Below are 19188 nucleotides of genomic sequence, written 5' to 3' on the forward strand. Positions count from 1 at the left end.
GCATGGAGAAGGTAATACATGCCTTTATTTCAACTCTACTACTACTGTAATGCACTGTATGTTGGAGTCAGCCAAGGATCATGCTGCCCGCCTCTTGACTGGTACCCACAGGCATGAACATGTAACTCCTATCCTGTCCTCTTTTCATTGGCTTCCTGTTCAATTAATTTCAAAGGTCTAACGCTGGTTTATAAATCCTTTAATGGTCTTGCTCCCCCATACCTTTCTGAGTTACTTCAGCCTTATATTCCTTCGTGGACCCTTAGATCAGCTGACCAGCTCCCGTTGGTTGTCCCAAAATCTAGGCTAAAATGTAGAGGAGAACGAGCCTTTTCAATTTTGGCCCCCAAACTCTGGAATACGCTGCCTTTAAATATTAGACAGGCATCTTCATTTCTTGTTTTTAAGTCGCTTTTGAAAACACACCATTTTTCGACAGCTTTCAGACTGGTGTGAGTTGATATGTTTATTATGTGTATTATTATGTGTTTATGTGAGTGTCAGTGTTTTTATCTTGTGTTTTACCCTTTTGTTTCTGTACAGCACTTTGGGCAAACTTTCTGTTTTTAAATTTGCTATATAAATAAATTGGATTTGGATATAAGTCTTGTACATACATTGGGAAAGCTACAAAAATTATGTCTGTATAAAAACTTCATGGTGAATAACTTTAACAAACTTAAATGGATTGGTTCTTATGCTTATGTAGCATTTTGCTACTCTATCTGAGCACCCAACGTGCTTTATACAACATGCTCCATTCACCCGTTCATACAAGCACGTTTTCTCTACTTTTTTTTCTCTTTTTCTTGTCTAACATTCACAAACATTCATTCTCTGAAGAATCCATGGACGAGCAACTTGGGGTTAGATATCTTACCCAGGGACACTGAGACACGCAGACTGAGGAAGCCAGAGACTGAAGCACCAACCTTGTGATTAATAGCTCAACTGCTCTACCTCCTGAGCCCTTACATGTTGCATATTGCGTGAGTAGTGTTGTCTCAAGCCAAATGCTGCAACTTATGCACAGAACTTATGATAATAAGATTCTTCTTCTGCAAATTAACTGGTCCGGCACTCTCACAAAACTTTTGGTTAATGCAAAATTATCTTTCAATTTGTTTTCAAAGACAACTCGGGGGAAAAGAACGTAAACACAAACTCCCTTTTGAAATGAGTCATCCATAAATAGTAACATTTCCCTTGAGCTTCAAATGTATCCATCCATCCAATCTCCACCGATGGAGCCTACTTATCCCACCTGCCATAGGTTGAGAGGTGGGGTACACCCTGGACACGTCACCAGTCTGTTACAGGGCTAACCTAGCCTTTTTTAGAATCACCAGCTTGCAGCAAGGTGGAGTAGGAGATAGCACTTTGGTCTCACAGGCCTTTCTGTGTGGAGTCTGCATGTTCTCTGATGTTTGTGTGGATTCTGTCCGGGTACTCTGGCTTTCTTCCTCAGTGCAAAGACATGCAGTTAGTGGGGGTGAGGTTATTATGTGTGAATGGTTGAAAAAAATGTATGAATACATTTAAAGAATCTCCCATCTTCCTCGTCTCCATCTGTTTCACACCCTCTTTCTTACAGGTGCGCTACATAGACACACAGCCTGCTCATTAATACTAAGTAACAAACTAATAAAATGGTCCAACATTTAGCTCTGGCTCAAAAACTGAGTCATTTGTAGGAAAGTCCTACCTAATCTAGGTAACAAGACTAAAGTTCATAAGTACAGGATGTGAGACAGCTTGTGTATATGTATGGTTAAAATAATATTTTTATGGTAACACCAACATCTCACATTTTTTAAGAAAGAAAAGGGATTCTGACAAATTTAGTGTTACCACAGAGTTCGTTCTGGTAAACAGCACCTAAGTTGACCCTGCAATTAAACAGGAGAGATCAGGGTGAAGCTGTGGGAGCCAGACTGAGGATTAGACTACTGGCACAAAACTGGATCTGGGGTTCCTCCAGCATCCTGTGCAATCAATCCCAGTCACACAGTTGAGAAACGTGGTTCCAGCAGTGCTGCCTGCAGTGGAACGAGGGTGAGCGGCAACCCTGATCAGCAGCATCCATGTTCATACAGCGCTTTCCTTGTAATATCTTCTCCCTGTTCTACTTTGACATGCTGATGTTTGATGGACTTCATCTGTGTTATGTCATGATTTTATTTTTCTATTTGCAAGAGGTCAAAGTTTAATTAACGATACTTAATGTTCAATGATGGACTGGGCCTGCGACAGCATCTGTCAGCAGGGGGAACATTGGAACCAATTTGTCATGTGGAGAGGGAGAAGGCTTTAATCCCGCCGATGAAAAGAGAAATGTCCACAGAAAGATGGACATAGAGATGATGAGCGAGAGTGATGGCGTGGATGGAGAGGAAGAGGAGGACGAGAAGGAGGAGGAGGAAGAGGGAGACAGTAATCCCATCTAATTCACTTAGTGTTGCGCTGAGGGAGCAGGACACTAAGAGGATTTGGGACATTCTCTAAATTAGATCAGCAAGAATAACAAACTGCAAGGAGAGGTGGAGAGGAGGGAACGAAGGGGCACACTGGAGGAGGTGGTGGGGAGGAAGGGTCAGACGAGGGGAGGCGGCGTGAAGGAAGGAACATGTGAGAAGAAGGGAGAAAGAGAAGGGTGCAGAGGGAGAAGAGGTAGGTTACATGCAGCGGGAAAGAAGTCAAACGAAACCTCCGATGGGAGGTGGGACATCAGAAAGAGTGGCACAGGCACCAGAGAGGTACTGAAATGGCCACACTGCTACCTGTTGCCTCAGGTTCAGTCACTCGGATACATACTCTCACTAGCTCCAAATGCCAAGTGCCTCCATAATCCAGACAACTGTTTGAGTGAAGCATATCATTAATCTGCGGCTCTAAAGTCTGACTTTTACTATTAGTGATATTAACTAGGTGTTAAGTTGTAATCTGCAGTAAAGCCCTAAGCAGAAGTGTATGCTGAGGCTGACAGTGGCTGGTTGATCCATTCATAGTGTAATACTGATCTTGTTACCACTGTTAGCTGCAGATCACTCACTACTTACACTGCAGTACTATGTGATTTAGAAGTATTACTGGACCATTACAAATCTTATTTAAATGATTGATACGAATTATTATTTTTAATGTCTCTTATGTAATCTGTGCAGAGACTAGGGCTATGCTATGCTACGATGTTGAGGTATGATAAATAATATCTGATGCTAAAGACTGACAAATGAAAAATAAATGACTAACTCGTTACCAAATACGTGATACAGTTAATCTTAGGTAACTTTACTGAGGAACAGTTGTGCTATGATAAATAATTACATTTTAATACTGTATGTATCACCTCTTTGGTTTCTCATTGAGAGTTCCAGTGAACAGCTAACAAATACAAGTTTAACACTTGGATTCAATTTCTTGATAGCCAAGGAGCACAAAATTTAACATTTATTTACAATAAAACAAGTCCAGGGCATTTAAAAAACTAAAACCAAGCTAAAAGTCCTACACATATACAATGTATGACAGGTGCAACAGTCTTGACATGGATGTTCTTGCACCAACCATCACAGAAAACCCTCTTCTTCATTGGTTGGTTGAGAAAGGCCTTACTGCATACAACTCCTCCACTATATCCAACACCAGTTCAGCAGACACTTCCAGGGCCAATCTCCTTGGCTTCTGTCTGGCTTCCCCATCCTGTTGCTCTGCTGAAGCTCTGCAGTCTTCATGCTTTCATGCCATTCTGCACATGCTCTGTGACTCCTATCGACTTGCCCACACCTCCCATCTTTTATGCAGTGTGAGCAGGTGTTAATGCAGGTGTTGTTATGGTTGGGTAGGAAGTAAAACACCCAACAAACTTCAAAATAAAAGCATGCAAAAATATATACAAACATGCATAAAACCATGCTATAAAAATAAACCAATAAAAGACAGAATACCAAGAGTCAAGTTAAGAGGAAACCAGGCACTGCTCATCACCAGGCCAATACCAACCCTACAGTGAAGCATGGTGGTGGCAGCAACATGCTGTGGGGATGTTTTTCGGGAGCAGAAAGTAGGAGACTAGTCAGTGTTGAGGGAAAGATGGATGCAGCAATATGCACAGACATCCTTGATGTTAAACTGCTCCAGTGCCCTCTGGACCTCAGACTAGTGTGAAGGTTCATATTCCAATAGAACAACCCTAAGCACACAGCCAAAACACTACTTGGCTGTGTGCTTAGGGGCCACTCTGTGAATGTCCTTGGGTCCAGAGTCCAGAGTTGAACCTGATTGAACATCAGATCTCTTGAGAGATTTAAAAATGGCTGTGTACTGACATTCCCCATCCAACTCGATGGATCTTTAAGAGGTTCTGCAAACAAGAATGGGACAAACTGGTCCATAAACAGGTGTGCCAAGCTTCATCATACTCAAAAAGACGGTACTTTCTACCAAAGCTGCTTCAAAAAAGGATTGAGCAAAGGCTGTGAATACTTATGTACATGTTATATTTTTTGCTCTGTATTTTTAATAAATTAGCAAAAATATCGATATAACTTTGTCATTATGGGGAATTGTGTGTAGAATTATATGGTGAATAATTAATTTAATACATTTTGGCTATAAAATGGCAAAATATACAACAAGTAAAGTACTGTGAATGCTTTATCAACCCTATCAAACATTTGCCCTCTCAAAATATTTACGTTTTTTACGTGATTTGAAGTACACTTTGCTCAAAAGCTGTCATATTTATACAACCACTGGTTGCTAGAGAGAACTGTGTAGTCCCCAAAAGGTTGGGAGTGGTTCCAAACCTCGCCAACTGCTCATAAGTACTCATTATTCCCTCATCAGTGGTTGCCAGATGGTTGTAAACTGTTCTCTAGTCCTGTGTGAATGGGACCTTTTTCACCAGATCTTGACAAATTAGCACACAATTAACTGGTCACAGTACATGAATTTAATCTGTTATTGTTGTTTCAAAATGTGCAAAGTGAGTTCTGCAATTATTAGAAATAAGGATGATGATTAGTTCATTACCAGGCCTCTGGAGAACTTTAAGACATGTTGAGGAGGTAATTTAGCCATTTAAATCAGCTGCGTTGGATCTAGGACACATCTAAAACCATTTGAGGCCTGGAGTTCCCCCACCCCAGCTCTAGTACTTAAATCTACAGTTCCTCTAGTGGTCTTTTCAGGGTCTAAAAGGGATTCCGTTCCCCAAACAGACAAGGGGATATTATGAACGTATATACCTGGAGACTTCCCAGACTGCTAATTATTACTAAATTGGACGTCTCTTTCCCCTGTTTCCACTGCTAGTACCTTTTGAAGCATTTTAATGGAATTGATTGCTGTGCAATATGTAGCATTGTGTGTAACTATAAGAGCTGTCATTAAAGTTTTTAAAGCTAAATGAAAATAAAACTGAGGTTGTCATTTTTGGCAACTTTAATCATATCGACAGCACTCTAGGCGCCCTTTCCTCATATTGTAAAACACATGTAAAAAACCTCGGTGTCTACATTGATGGTTCTTTTAAATTGAATAAGCAGGTGAGTGCAGTAGTTCAGTCCTGTTTTTTTCAGTTAAGACAGCTAGCCAAGGTAAAGCCATACCTTCCGGCTAACGTCTTTGAGCGTGTTATTCACCTTTTTCTTACTTGCAGATTAGACTACTGCAATTCATTGTATTATGGTCTAGATCAGGCCACCATCCATCGTCTTCAGATGGTTCAAAATGCAGCTGCTCGCCTGCTAACTGGTACCAAACGGAGAGAGCATATAACCCCAGTTTTAGCTTCTCTACACTGGCTTCCTGTCTCCTACAGGATCCAATTTAAACTTCTACTTTTTGTTTTTAAGTCACTTAATGCTCGAGCCCCTCCTTACCTGTCTGAGCTCCTCTCTGCCTATGCTCCAGGAAAAACCACGAGGTCTAGCTCAAAACTAATGCTGTCCATCCCACGGACTAACCTCAAATCCCGTGGTGATAGATCCTTCTCTGTGGCAGGTCCCAGACTTTGGAATAGTCTCCCCTTAAATATTAGATCTGCACAAACACTTGAGCAATTTAAATCATTACTAAAGACACACTTCTATGCCCAAGCATTTTGGTCTTATTTGAATTAGTTTAGTTATTGTTTTAATTCTTTTACTGTCCTATTATTGTTTTTTTTTACTGTTATTATTGTATTACATTGTTGCTTTTTAATACCATTTTTATATTGTTAAGCACTTTGTGCAGCATCGGCTGTTTGAAATGTGCTATATAAATAAATTTGACCTTGACCTTGACCTTGACTACTGCAATCACATTATTTCTCAGTAATGCAGTAATGTAACACTTTACTGTACTAAATTCAGCAATCCCATTACAGTTCTAAATATATCATTACTTTCATTACAAACTTTCTTCATTTAACTGCATGACAGGCAACATCCGAAATACCTGATGTCATAGGTATGGAAGAATAGGAAGGTAATAGGAAAGGAATAGGAAGAAGGAAAATGGTGGAGCAGTCTACAACTTACAAGGAGTGGACTTCTCCTACTCTTTTTTATTGCACAAAAGGACAAGAGCGCAATGGTAAAATGTAAACATCTGCACAGACAGTATGCTAACACAAAGCTAGCAAAGATCTCAGAGTGATGATAAGCTGACTGAATGCAGACCCCAGCCCAGCTTCTGGAGCCTGAACTTTAACAGGTAACAAAAAGCAGTGATGAGCGGTCAGGCTTGCCAGATTGTAGATTTGATTTCTACCTGTACATGCTTATACAGAATCACTGTGGGTAACGCCTGGGCGTATCTTGGTCTGGTTTTCAGCTTTTAGTTTTGTGTCCACATGTCAACACTAAAAACCTATATGTAGGATAGGAATATGTGTCGGCCTATAGAACTGTAGCCTGAGATTTATATTGTTAACTAACGATAATAATGTAATAATGCATTTCAGATCATGTTACAGAGTAATATAACAGGTAGTATAATTAATAACTTTCTGATTAAGCAACATACTTTATTATCAAATTTTGTAGCGTAATAATTTTCTTCTTGCGTTTGTTATATTTTGTAAACTTTTTATGGATTTCGATTATAGTATATTGCCTTTGTGTAGATGTCAGGGATATCACAACACTGTGAGCTACTACAGCTGTCATTTTGACTTCAGCCCTGAAACTAGGAGCACCAGAGAATTTCTAGCAGCAGGTTCCTGATTAACTTGAACCACCCTTGTAAGTCCCTTCTTATTTACACATGTAAGTTTCTGGCGTTTATTCTTCCAGTATGTTGTTTTCCTCTGGAAACGAGTGCCATTAAGATGTGTGTCCTATTGTAAGTTTTTAGTCTACCAATAAGCATGCATTAGCAGAATGCTTGTGTTTTATGGATACTGTTGCTTTCCCTGAAAGAAAAACTATATGTTTAAAAGAGTCTGCATTCACTAGTGTATGTTTGATGATGCAATTGCACCCACGTCAGTACAAATTCATGCCTATGTGTATTTGCGTGTGCCTGAGCGTGTGTTTGACGCATGTGTTATGGCGGCAGTGGGATTAGGAATCGATTAAGAGGAAATTGGACTGCAGTTGGACAGGAGGGAGGGAGAAAGGAAGGGAGGGAAGGAGGGATGGTGGGGAGGCCGCTCAGCTCTGGCAGCAGCAGCAGCCTGTGGCATGATTACAGTGTGCCTCCAGAGCAGGCCAGCCACCAGCTTGTTTGTAGGGGATTAGAGAGGGGAAAGAAATGAATCATATTTCTAAGTCCTGAGTGTATCCCTGTCTGTGTGTCTGTGCTTCGTGGTCCATATGCTGCTTCTGGGGGATTACAGGAGCATGCTGCCTGCAGAGTACAGGACATCTATCTATCTATCTATCTATCTATCTATCTATCTATCTATCTATCTATCTATCTATCTATCTATCTATCTATCTATCTATCTATCTATCTATCTATCTATCTATCTATCTATCTATCTGTTAAATTCACTCTGCTCACGATTTAGTAACAAAAATCTGTCTTTTCATGTCACAGAGTGTAGCATTATAATTTCAAGTGTAACTGGGTAAATGAACAGCCACTGAAGTCTGTTAGTGACTGCAGTCTCATGCTTAATGTTAATAAGCTTTTTGGGTTAGCCAGAGTTATGCTGTGTCACCATGAGGCTGAACCCAGCTCTGTGTTCTCAGGCTAAATCCCAGTCAGAAGTCTCACTGTTACTGGGCAGCCTGAGTAATAACCTCAGCCGCCTCTATTGTGTGGTACATATCGTTTTTTGGTTTTTTTTGCCTTCCCTATGTTCCAAGAGACTATCACGATCACGTAACTTATCTGCTAACCTTGATATATCATATATTAAGTTGGTGTAGTTTGAAACAAATGGTGAATTGGTCCCTCTGGAATCTTCTCTGTAATGGTCAGCGCACCCTTTGATGCAACATTTCTATTGTCAAGTATGCATAATTCCCTTTTCTTTAAAGGTAATCCGGTGCTGTAACGACCACTGACTAGTTTGGTAGATCTTAAAGGTATATCTGAGAACTACTACTTTTTGAAGGTTCTGAATCATCTCTGATGTTGCCAGTTAATTTTGAATTACTGTGCCCACAGCTTCTCTGGTTTTAAAACCAATAGCCTGTTGACATGTCCTCCTGGCCATGATAACTTATAATGGTCCGCTGTACCAGAGGCATGTAGAAAAGTTGTCGCACCATATGCACGAGGTGTGTGTTTCATAATGGTTTCAGGGCAGTGTACCAGGGGCATGAAGAAAAGTTGTACCATATGCACGGGGAGTGTGTGTTGACATGTCCTCCTGGCCATGATAACTTAGAATGGTGCATTAAGAAAGCATAGTTTGGACAGAACAATGTCCATCATATACACTCTATATACACTATACACAACTCCAGAACTTGTGGCATATAGAACAACTTTATCATGGATTCCTGATGTCGGCCAGAAGCTGGTCAATCATTAAAGTTGTAATATATATACATACATACAGATATATATTTATATATAATGATAATGGCAATTGCCGGTGTTCATTTTTAATGGGCTAAACCTAAAATTATTCTTTTCAATGTATTTTTTTTGAAATAGGGAAAATTCTCTATCATGACTAACCTGTTGAAGCGTGTTGTAAAGCTCACGCGTGTAGTTAGGGTGTTCTAGAACATTTTAACTCTCAGAAAGAGGGTATGTGCTTACAGAGCTTTCATGTCATGCTCAGTGTTACTGACGGCCTTTAAGGAGCCTTCTTCATATAAGCTGTGTAAATTTTATGCTCATTGCCAAAATGCTCCTTTAGCAAAGACTAAGCCTTTCTGAATCCTCTGTCCAAGACAACATGGAGACAGCTGTTAAAGTTCCCTCGATCATCCTCTTGTGTACTGTTCCAGAAAATAGAAACAATCTCCAGGCTTTCTATCCTTGCTCTCACTGATGTTTGGTACTGAAGTTTGTCACTATCAAAAAAATCAATCTCCTTCAACTGTGGTTGGTATTATTGTCTTGGATTGGTAACTCAATACCTTGAGATTTGTCCTTTTGTATGCACAACTCGTATCTGTAAGGATATATTTTAACCTGCTGTCCTGTTACAAAACATGACTCCATATTTTCATCGTCAGGTACGATTCTCTAAACACAGTTTGGCTGAGGTTCCTGAATTCGCAGAAATAAAGGTGGAGTAAAAGTAATTCTGTTACTCAAGGTACAGTCTATAGAAATATACCCTCAAAGCTGCCTCAACACAATCAGCATTTCACAGTGACATGGGGAACACAGAACAGAGAGAGTGGACATGACATGAAGTGGGCATGATTGAATCTAAAGTTTATTCCACTTCAAGGAAGCTGGAGCTGAAGCGACTGCCTATGAGATACTGGTGACTGACATTTGAAAGTTATATGAAAAGCATTCATTATGCTAACTTTTTTTAAGGACCCTCTGGGTTTGAATGTGGGGCTGTTGTTCTCCCTGTGCCCTGTGGGTGTTTTTTGTGTACCTTTGTCTTTTCTCACTGTACAAAGCCATGCATATTAGATTAATCTGAACTAGCTGTTTGGTGCCTGAAACTGCTATATGAATGCCATTTCCAAGTATATGAATGAATAACAGTAATAATATATGTCAAAATTATACCAGAGATACCTTTATCACCTCTTTATGTCACGGTTTGTGGGGGGAGACTGTGTGTGGGTTTGTATAGACTACCCAAGAGCAGACAGAGGCGAGGAGGCGAAACTTGAAAGCCAAACGAACCTTTATTTGGCTAGTTGCAGGTAAAAACATGGAAACTGAGAAAAAATATGAACAACTATGAAATATGGAATAAACTGAGGGATGCTGGGAGAACTAAGACCTAGTATTATGACATAAACTGTTACAAAAAACGACCAGACATCGGGTGAAACACACATGAGTTGATCAGGGGAAGTGGAGACACATGAGGACACAGCTGACTCGAATGAAACATAATGACAACACAGGGGAGAGTAACACTGGACATGCTAACATGAGACGCAGACCTTCAAAGTAAAACAAGAAACATGACAGGCACAGAGTAGACACTGAACTAAACCTAAACTCTTAACCAGAATAACACTGAAACTTATCCAAACAGGACAACTAAAGAATCAGAAAATAAACCATAATACAGAAAAAAATACCAAAATACAAGAAATAGATCATGCTGGGTTAAAATGACCCAGAACCATGGCACTTTTACATATTCCACACACTTGTGGTATTACATTTGTCTGTTGTTGCCATATTGTCTGATTTGGAGAGGGGAATGTCATTTTGAACATTAGTGAATGAGTATTTTCAGTTTTACTTCACCAGGTGCCTCATCTGGGGAAATGGGAGAAATGTCTAAATTTGCAGCAAGCAGTGCATCCCACAGCCCCATGATCAGTTTGCAGAAAGGCCTACAAGCTCCAAAATGCTTTAGAGCTTCCATAACGCCTGAATTGTGTTCGGTAGTACGTTTAAACCAGTCTCTCTGGGTTTCCTTTTCCTCTTTGGGACTTAATATAACTGACTCGTGTGCTTCTTTGTGGTTTTAATACAGCTGAATCAATTTCCCCAGTTTGTTGCAATCTTCCCTTGCATTTTCATCCTTTTTTGTAAGCTCTTTAATTTCATATGTTAGTCCTTTTGTTTTTTTCCCCACATTTAATTTGTATTCTGTCTGAAGACTTTCAATTTTTCAAGTCAGTGCCCTTATTTCAAGCTTGATTGTCCTCCTTTCCTCTATTTTCCTCAGGCATTTCACTAGTCTCACTCATTTTGTTAGATAAACTGTATTCCCAGCAGCTCAAAAGCTTAACTTTCTCGGCAACGCAAATTTGCAACCCAAAAAAAGCACATCGGCCACACTGTGACAGCCCAACTACAGCAAACCAAACAGGCAAAACATTTCCCAAAAGAACAAATAGCAGCCTTTAGAAACTGTTCAAACAGAAGCAATCAACACCTTTGATGACATTGATCTGTTCATGTCACCGAGTGACTTTCCTCTGTTTTTGCACCATAGATTATTCAATAAGTTTCAGATAATCCCACGAAAAATAATCAAAAAGGCCCCAACACAACAAAACACAGAGGTGAGGTCCAGTTCAGTGAGTCGAATTAGCCAGCTATGGCTGCCTGTGCCTGAGGCTCTATCAGTCAAACAGCCACATATACCTAACATTAAGCCTAAAAAATATCCAAAGGATGAGTTATTAATTATTATTAATACATTTTTCTTTCCTCCTGTCTGTAAATATCTTCATTTCATAGCTGAAGTGGGGATTCTTTGGGACTGACTTGCTTGTCCTGTAAGAATCAACACTGATTTTTAGTTGTGGATTTTGTTCCTTGATCTAATCTGAGGTGTCTGACTGATGCTCAGACTGACAGTAATTGATCTGAGGCATTAGAGAATATTATAACTTTGCTCTTTTCTGCGACTGGCTGACAGATCAACAACAGTACAAGAAAGCGTAGCCCACAGACCGGTCACATCACATCTAATAGCAAACACTCCTTGCAGGTTGACCTGCCCATGGACTGCCTTTGTATTACCCTGGTTGACCATAAAATATGGATAAAGCATATAGAAGGCAGTGCACAGGGACAAAAGACATAGCCTATGTGGTTCCCGGAAGCATGGCTAAAACCTTTCATCCAGTGCACTTTGCGCAACCCCCATAAAGCTGACCCTCTGGCCTATCGGTGGCAGGAACACACAGAAACATCCATCAATCCAAAGTAATCTGCCTGTCTCTCATGCTTCAGTTTGGACCCGGTGTGGTGGTGAGACTCAGTATTAGGGTTAGTTCTAATCTGTTTTCTGTCCTCTCTGCCCTGCTCCCTCTCATTTCAGCCTTATACCCACTGAGCCTCTTGTATGGATTCCTAATGTTCCCCACTATAGATGTCCCAGTGCTCCATTTTCTTCTCTTGCAGTAGAGGTGGGCGTATCGATCCAAATATCGATAGTATTACCAACACCAGTATCGTATTGGATTGATGCTAGCGTGATAGGATCGGTACTTTGTTGATATCAGGCACACTGAATTGTGTTAAGCACATTATTTTTCTGGAAATGAAAAAAACATACCTCAAACATGCACTATGAAAAATGTCTGATCCTTTTTGTGTGACTGTCAGTTCTGTTTTATTAATAGCCCATATCAAATTTAAACAACAGGAGTTGACCCAACAAGCTTCAGAGACAGGCAAATTTAAATTCCAGGTCTCCAAAAAACCCAGTTTAAAAATAAATGGAAAGCTGAAAGATGTGTCTTTCTGTGTTAACTAATTATTGTGGAGAATAAAAATCACAGTGATTTAGTGGACACTAAAATGCATTTCCAAATTGATGATGATTCATCTCATAAATTGTGACACACTGCTCTCCCCTAAAAAAGCTGGCTTTATATGTTAAAAGTACCTGTATTAGTACCAGCAGTACTGACCCTGTATTCCCTTGGTATTGGAACGATATTAAAATTTGCAGTATCACTATTTAGCACTATCTTGCAGCCCTGAATTGCAGAGAAATGGAAGGATCCATGACTTAGAGAACACAGTAACCCAGGAGTTTTAATGAAGTTGTTTAATGTCTCAGAAACATTGTAGCTATCTGGCATGGTAGTGATGAGACCGGTCAAACACAGGAGACAAATGAAATATACAAAATAATTCATATCAGAAAATAAGCAGAGACGATTATAAAGCAAAAAAAAAATATGTAAGTACAATAAATGATTAAGAAGCATACTGCTACTTCTATTGGATAAACCCCTGAGTTTGACAAAAAAGAAGAAGAAGAAGCAGAAACCAGAAGTATATAAACAGAAAAAAAAATTAAAAGTTGGCAGTTTTCTAGAAATTAAGAAAGAGGGTGATAGAGTCTGTTGGGTGGAGTGCCTGTGTAACAACACACAGCTGATACCAGACATGATTACACTTTCAAGTTTTAATATTTACAAAACAACAACAAAAAAGTATATTAGCAAAGTCCATGTCAGCAGAAGATATAATATTAATGATGATAGTTATAATAGTACTGATAGTAATATGAACTTAAAAACAAATTACCACAAATTTTACTCAAACAAATTCACAAATTTGAAAAGAAACTTAAGTTGTTTTAAGTCTAATACAAAAAAGAAAAGAAATCAGACAAAACATCAAACACATAAAGTGGTACCCATCACATCTTTACAGGTTGGAGCTGAGAGAGGCACCAGACTCTGAGCAAAGGAGGAGGAGGAGGGGTGAGTCGGCCGCATGTAGGCCCAGTCCCTTCCCTTTCTCCGGTGCAGTCTCCTCTCCCATCAGATACCTCACTGCAGCAGTTTATTGGCAGTCTGCTCTCATCATGCCACTGTGAGATGAAGAGGGGTTCCTCTGCCTCAACTAGCAACAATGTGACCATTGTCCCTCAAAATGTGTGGAAGTGATCTTATTACACTAACAATGTACTAGCCATTCAGCTAATGATTATAACCATGCTCAAAGGCAACAGGTTCGTACTGCAGTCACTGGAGTGACCTACTCCTCCCCCCCCTCAGCTCGTATCCCACACAGGCTGCAGGGGGTCACTGTCATGCAAGGCTACTAGGAACCATCAGCTTGTGTGTGATTTAGAGAAGACCCTGTAAAGACACCGAGCTTTAGGTGTCACATTGGGTTAGCTGAACTGTTTTCATTTCTCAAAGCTCAATGATTAAAAAAAGCAGCTTTTTCAAAGAAAAACATGACAGAAAAAACAAAATTAGAAGTCTGAAAGGAAGAAATGCAGTTCTCATCAGTGTAAAAGGTCCATTTCAATTCTATGTTAAAAACAACCTGTAGGTTACAAATGTTGTTGTGCTGTGGCAATTTTACAAATAAGCCCTGCTTTAAATTTGGTCCAAGTCAAACTCAGCTTTATCAGTCGAATCAAAAGGAAAGCTTGTTCTCACTAGTCTGATTTTATTCTGCATACATAAGTCTCTTTTTCCTTACATGTAGTCATTCCTTGATTTCAAGGCTGATTTTCTATGTTGCTTAAACACGATTGCCATCTCTTTGTTACAATCACCAAACCGAGCTTCAACAGATCACATTACTCCCACTGATATTTTTCTGAAACGACAAACACGTAGAGTTTATTTCAGCCGATCACTTCCTCAGCTGATGTGTGATTGGTGGGACTTCTGTGTCCCAAGTTTACCTCTTCCTCCTTCTAAAACACATAGAAAGTAATCTTGTTTTTTTTTTCAACCTACTTTGATTATTATCTTTTTATTTCTTACCTCTTCCCTCTACCTCCCTCCCCACGCCCCACCTCCTGTTATTTACAAGACCTGGAACTTCCAGGAGTTCTGGTCTTTGTAGTCCAGACAGTCAGCGGCATTGAAATTGAGCTTCCAGGCAGTTTGGTCTTTGTAGTCTAGACAGTCGACGGCTCCAAAGCCCAGTGAGGCGGCTGTGTAGCCCTGGGAGGACAGTGAGGCTGGGGACTGGCTTAGGGGCCCGCCCATAGAGGAGGCTGTGATAGGGCTCAGGGCCCCTCCGGTCCCCGACAGCTGTGGGTGCATTGGAGACAGGTAGGAGCTACAGTCCAGGCCAGTGAAGTAGGAGGAGGAGCCTGCGTAGCTCTGGCTGTAGGCTGGGGCCTGGGTGTAGGTCATGGGGTAGGTGGTGGTACGCTGCATGCACGGGGTGGTGGAAGCAGACAGGGGGTCTGGCAGCGGAGAGATCGAGGCTGGGCTCCAGATGGACACTGTGGCACTAGCAGAGCTGGAACTGGGGGTGATGGCGGTGCCTGGAGGAGGGGGAGGAGGGCTGTAGGGACCGTTGGTGGGGTTGGCACTGGCCTCGGTGTTGGCCTCACGAGCAGGGGATGCCTTCTTTTTAGGGGGCCGTGGTTTGGACTGGCCTGTGCTCTGTTGCTGCTGCTGGCGGCACTTGGCACGACGGTTTTTGAACCAGACCTTTGGGAACAGGAGCATCAGAGAGAAGATATCTAAGTATCACTATTTCACAATCAAAGCAGCTGATAAAAAACATTAAAGATGTACAAGCTGCTTTCATAAGAACTCAACAAACCCTCACTTTCTTTCTGTATGTGTGTCTCTGTGACATACGCACACGCGCGCACACACACACACACACGCACACACACACACACACACACACACACACACACACACACACACACACACACACACACACACACACACACACACACAGGTGTTTTGCCCTGCCAATATAGGAAAATATATATGATTATAATTTTCAGTGTAATGTGTTACCTGGACTCTGGACTCAGGCAGGTTGATCTTGAGTGCCACTTCCTCCCTCATGAAGATGTCTGGGTAGCGTGTTTTGGCAAAAAGAGCCTCCAGGATGTCCAGCTGCGCACGCGTGAAAGTCGTGCGCTCCCGACGCTGTTTGCGTGGGGTGCCTACAAAAAATATTATTATTATTATTATTATTATTATTATTATTATTATTATTATTATTATTATTATTATTGCCACGTTAAAATCTACGTTGAGTTTATACCTGAAGAATTCCGCAGAAAAATTATTGGACCATGTAAGGCCATGTATCAACGTTGGTGTGCATTTATTACATTTAAAAAATGATTGAACTGATGAATGAAAATAATATGAAATTCAAATCTATATATAAACCACTTCAATAAAAACGCTGGAACAAATAAACGAATTCCGATTTTTCTCTTGAATTCGCAGCATACACTTTAAATACATAAGCACTGTTGCGGCTTCGTTTCACATTTTATACGCTGCTGTGGATATTTATAGACAAACAAATAGTGGCGAGTCTCCGTAGCTCAATCTTTTATGTGGCGTTCAGGAAAGAAACAAACGTGTGCGGGATTGAAACGTTTTTATAGGACCGAATAAGCGGATCCAGCAGGCCTGATGTTTTTCTTTCTTTTTTAATATTTCTGACTGGAAAAAAAGAAAGACCGAAACGAAATGAATATCCACATCGGGGATTATGACTTTTAAAAACGTAAACTTTGGGCCGAGCTCGACAACACGCCTTCTGCCGTCGTTTCAAACTATCCTCTGAGCTGTGGCAGATGCTGATCGCTGCATATCGGCCTTTATAAACAACCTCAGTGTTCATTCATGAAAAAATATATATTATTAATGCACCAATATGAAATACAATGACTGTCCTTTTTGTAAATAGGTTACACTGTAAGCGCAACAGATTGGAGTTAGTTTTAATTCCGTGTGAGAACAGGCGGCCTTTCTCTTCTCACACATTTTCATTGTTTTTTGACTCTATAATCCTCTGAATTTATAGGTCAAGTGAACACATGTTCTGATACACGGAGCAGACACTTAGGTTCATAATCATAAATATAACCGTACAGATAAATTTTCAAATATATTATTCAAATTGAGTCTTTTTTTTTTCTTTACCGTTTTTCTGCGCGATATAAGCAATAAATACATAACGAATATTTCACTTAATTCCATCATTTCCCTTGTTTTATTTTATTTGTTTACTTAATATAAAGGCGATTAAAGAAACTACAGGTTTACACAGATTAAAAACACACAGAAGTCAAAGGCCAGTACTTACTGGGATATCCAACGGCGGCGGTGTGGAGCAGATCCATGCCCGGGCCGGACAGCGTTAACCCGTTCACGGCGTAATGGGGTTGCTTAATGTAGGACATCATGCCTCCTGCCGGCTTTAAAACACTCTCTCACTCGCTCTCTCCTTCTCTCAGACCGGGGGCCGGGTCTCCTAACTAGTCTCCAGGGGGTGTATCTCTCTCTCTCTCTCTCTCTCTCTCTCTCTCTCTCTCTTTCCCTCTCCCTCCTCTCTCTCTCTCTCTCTCTCTATTTTCCTTCTAACTGCCTTTAACGGTGTTTGTTCCTTTTCCTGGGATGTTTGGCCTTAGGTTGTTTTGTTTTTTTAATTGTCCATTGACTGCCTTCTCCTCAACTATTTTTATACGTTACTCTGACTTACTGCCTTCCAGCTGCCAAGCCCCTTTACGTTTGTTTCCATCTGACGCGTAAAACCACGGCGCTTTTAAGGATTTGGTGTTTGTTCAATGCTTCTAGTCAAAAAAAGAAAGACTACCTCAACTGAAGTCGGCCCGGTGCGACAAGTCAATACACCACACTGAAAACAGCACAGTTCGCTAATCGAGGCCGGTTAGAATCTCCATCAGAGCCGTGCGTAATTGCAGTGCGCACATATAACGTGGCCGGGTGAAAGATGGCAAAAAGCAGCGGCAGCAGCGGCAGCAGCGGCAGCTCCACAGCAGTTTGGTGCCTGCGGTCTGACGGGTGTTGAAAAATTGTAAGGCGGGTGGGGGGCCTCTCTGTCCCTGGTCGTCCCTGAGAAGAAGAGGATGCTGATCTGCAGGGCGGACAAGTGAGGAGAGCGAGAAGAGACTGGCTAATTAGAAGTAACTTCTTATCCAAGTAGACACCCAGAGCCCTCCCTCCTTCTCTCTCTCCCTCTCTCTCTCTGCGCACACGCCCACGCGCATCTACATATTGTTCATTATTCATTCAAGTTGTCTTTCAATAGAGGATAATATATGGTCTTTTTAATGTCCCTATTTGATCTAAATGTCGCCGCAGCAACAAAGAAGACTTGTTGATATGCAGGCAGTAAACACAAACATCGAAAAAGTATTATAAAACACACACCGCGCGCGCGCAAACACAAATTTTTAACAATTTTCGTTTTTATAGCCACTTGCCAAGCTTAAAACAGTCGTCCCAGCAACAAGCATAGGTGTCCGGAGACATTGTCAAGATATCATTTTTTTTTAATTTGAATTAATTCTTTTTAAAAAAATTTAATATATTGTTCTAAAGTATTTTTGAAATTGGCCTCCCTAAAATAATTGGACAACTGAGTGTGGAGGCAGAGGTAGAGCAGCTGAGGCGGAGAAGGGGGGTACAGGCCGGATTAAAAGTAGCACAAAGACCGCGTTGTTCTGCTATTAAATCCCCTTCTGATCCCCAACATGCTGCCTCCGGACCAATTATCCATTCATTCACTTAATCAATAATAATAATAATAATAATAATAATAATAATAATAATAATAATAATAATAATAATAATAATCTGAAACTAGTTTTATTTGATTTGTCAGGCCCTGGTCTGATTATATACCTAAATTCTAAATGTGTTATAAGTATCTGATAAAGATGTTTTATTGCAAAGTCCGACGTTATTTCGTTATCTTATAATTTTGTACGCACTATTATTACAGAAGGTTGTTTGTTTTTTTGTTTCCGTTACCCTTTGTTTATTTTGTCAGTCCTGGTGTTGTATTTATTATCGCTGAGCTTTGTGTATGCGTTGTGTCTCCTCCCGGGGCTAGTTTGGCCTGTGCCATCCTCTACAGCGAGACAATTTCACAGTGTCCAAAGCCGATTCTCTGCGCTTGTTAATTGAATCGGATTTCTTATAGTTTAAAATCCACACACACACACACATACACACACATGTAGCTACAGCCCAAACTGTATAAGGGGTTTATCTAGCTCTGTAAAGCCAAAGCAGGAGATATAAAGACACACACAGAGCCACAGAGAGTATTTTACCGGCGTGTTTGAGCGTTTCCAAATCTCAGAATAAAATGTCTTCACCTGCTGAGGTGTGTGTGGCTGTCTCAGTGTGTGGG

General features: G+C 40.6%; 1 protein-coding gene across 1 annotated transcript; it reads right to left on the reverse strand.

The window, feature by feature from the left end:
- Positions 1–13109: 13109 nt before the first annotated feature.
- LOC146653582 (homeobox protein otx5-like) lies at positions 13110–17916 on the reverse strand. The gene is made up of 3 exons (XM_085380677.1): positions 17113–17916; positions 15801–15952; positions 13110–15479 (listed from the first exon to the last, which is right to left on the reverse strand). The coding sequence occupies exons 1-3, from the start codon at positions 17210–17212 to the stop codon at positions 14841–14843; spliced, it is 891 nt and encodes a 296-aa protein (XP_085236803.1). The 5' UTR covers positions 17213–17916; the 3' UTR covers positions 13110–14840.
- Between the last annotated feature and the right edge of the window lie 1272 nt (positions 17917–19188).

The sequence above is a fragment of the Rhamphochromis longiceps genome, linkage group LG14, assembly GCF_057381845.1.
Source record: "Rhamphochromis longiceps isolate RC_006_pf linkage group LG14, R_longiceps_female_GT1.1, whole genome shotgun sequence".
Lineage (NCBI taxonomy): Eukaryota > Metazoa > Chordata > Actinopteri > Cichliformes > Cichlidae > Rhamphochromis > Rhamphochromis longiceps.

Coding starts and splice junctions, on each gene's coding strand:
- LOC146653582 (XM_085380677.1), bottom strand. CDS start 17,212: ATGATGTCCTACATTAAGCAACCCCATTACGCCGTGAACGGGTTAACG. Junction 15,953..17,112: donor CGCCGCCGTTGGATATCCCA/GTAAGTACTGGC, acceptor TATTTTTTGTAG/GCACCCCACGCAAACAGCGT. Junction 15,480..15,800: donor TGCCTGAGTCCAGAGTCCAG/GTAACACATTAC, acceptor CTGTTCCCAAAG/GTCTGGTTCAAAAACCGTCG.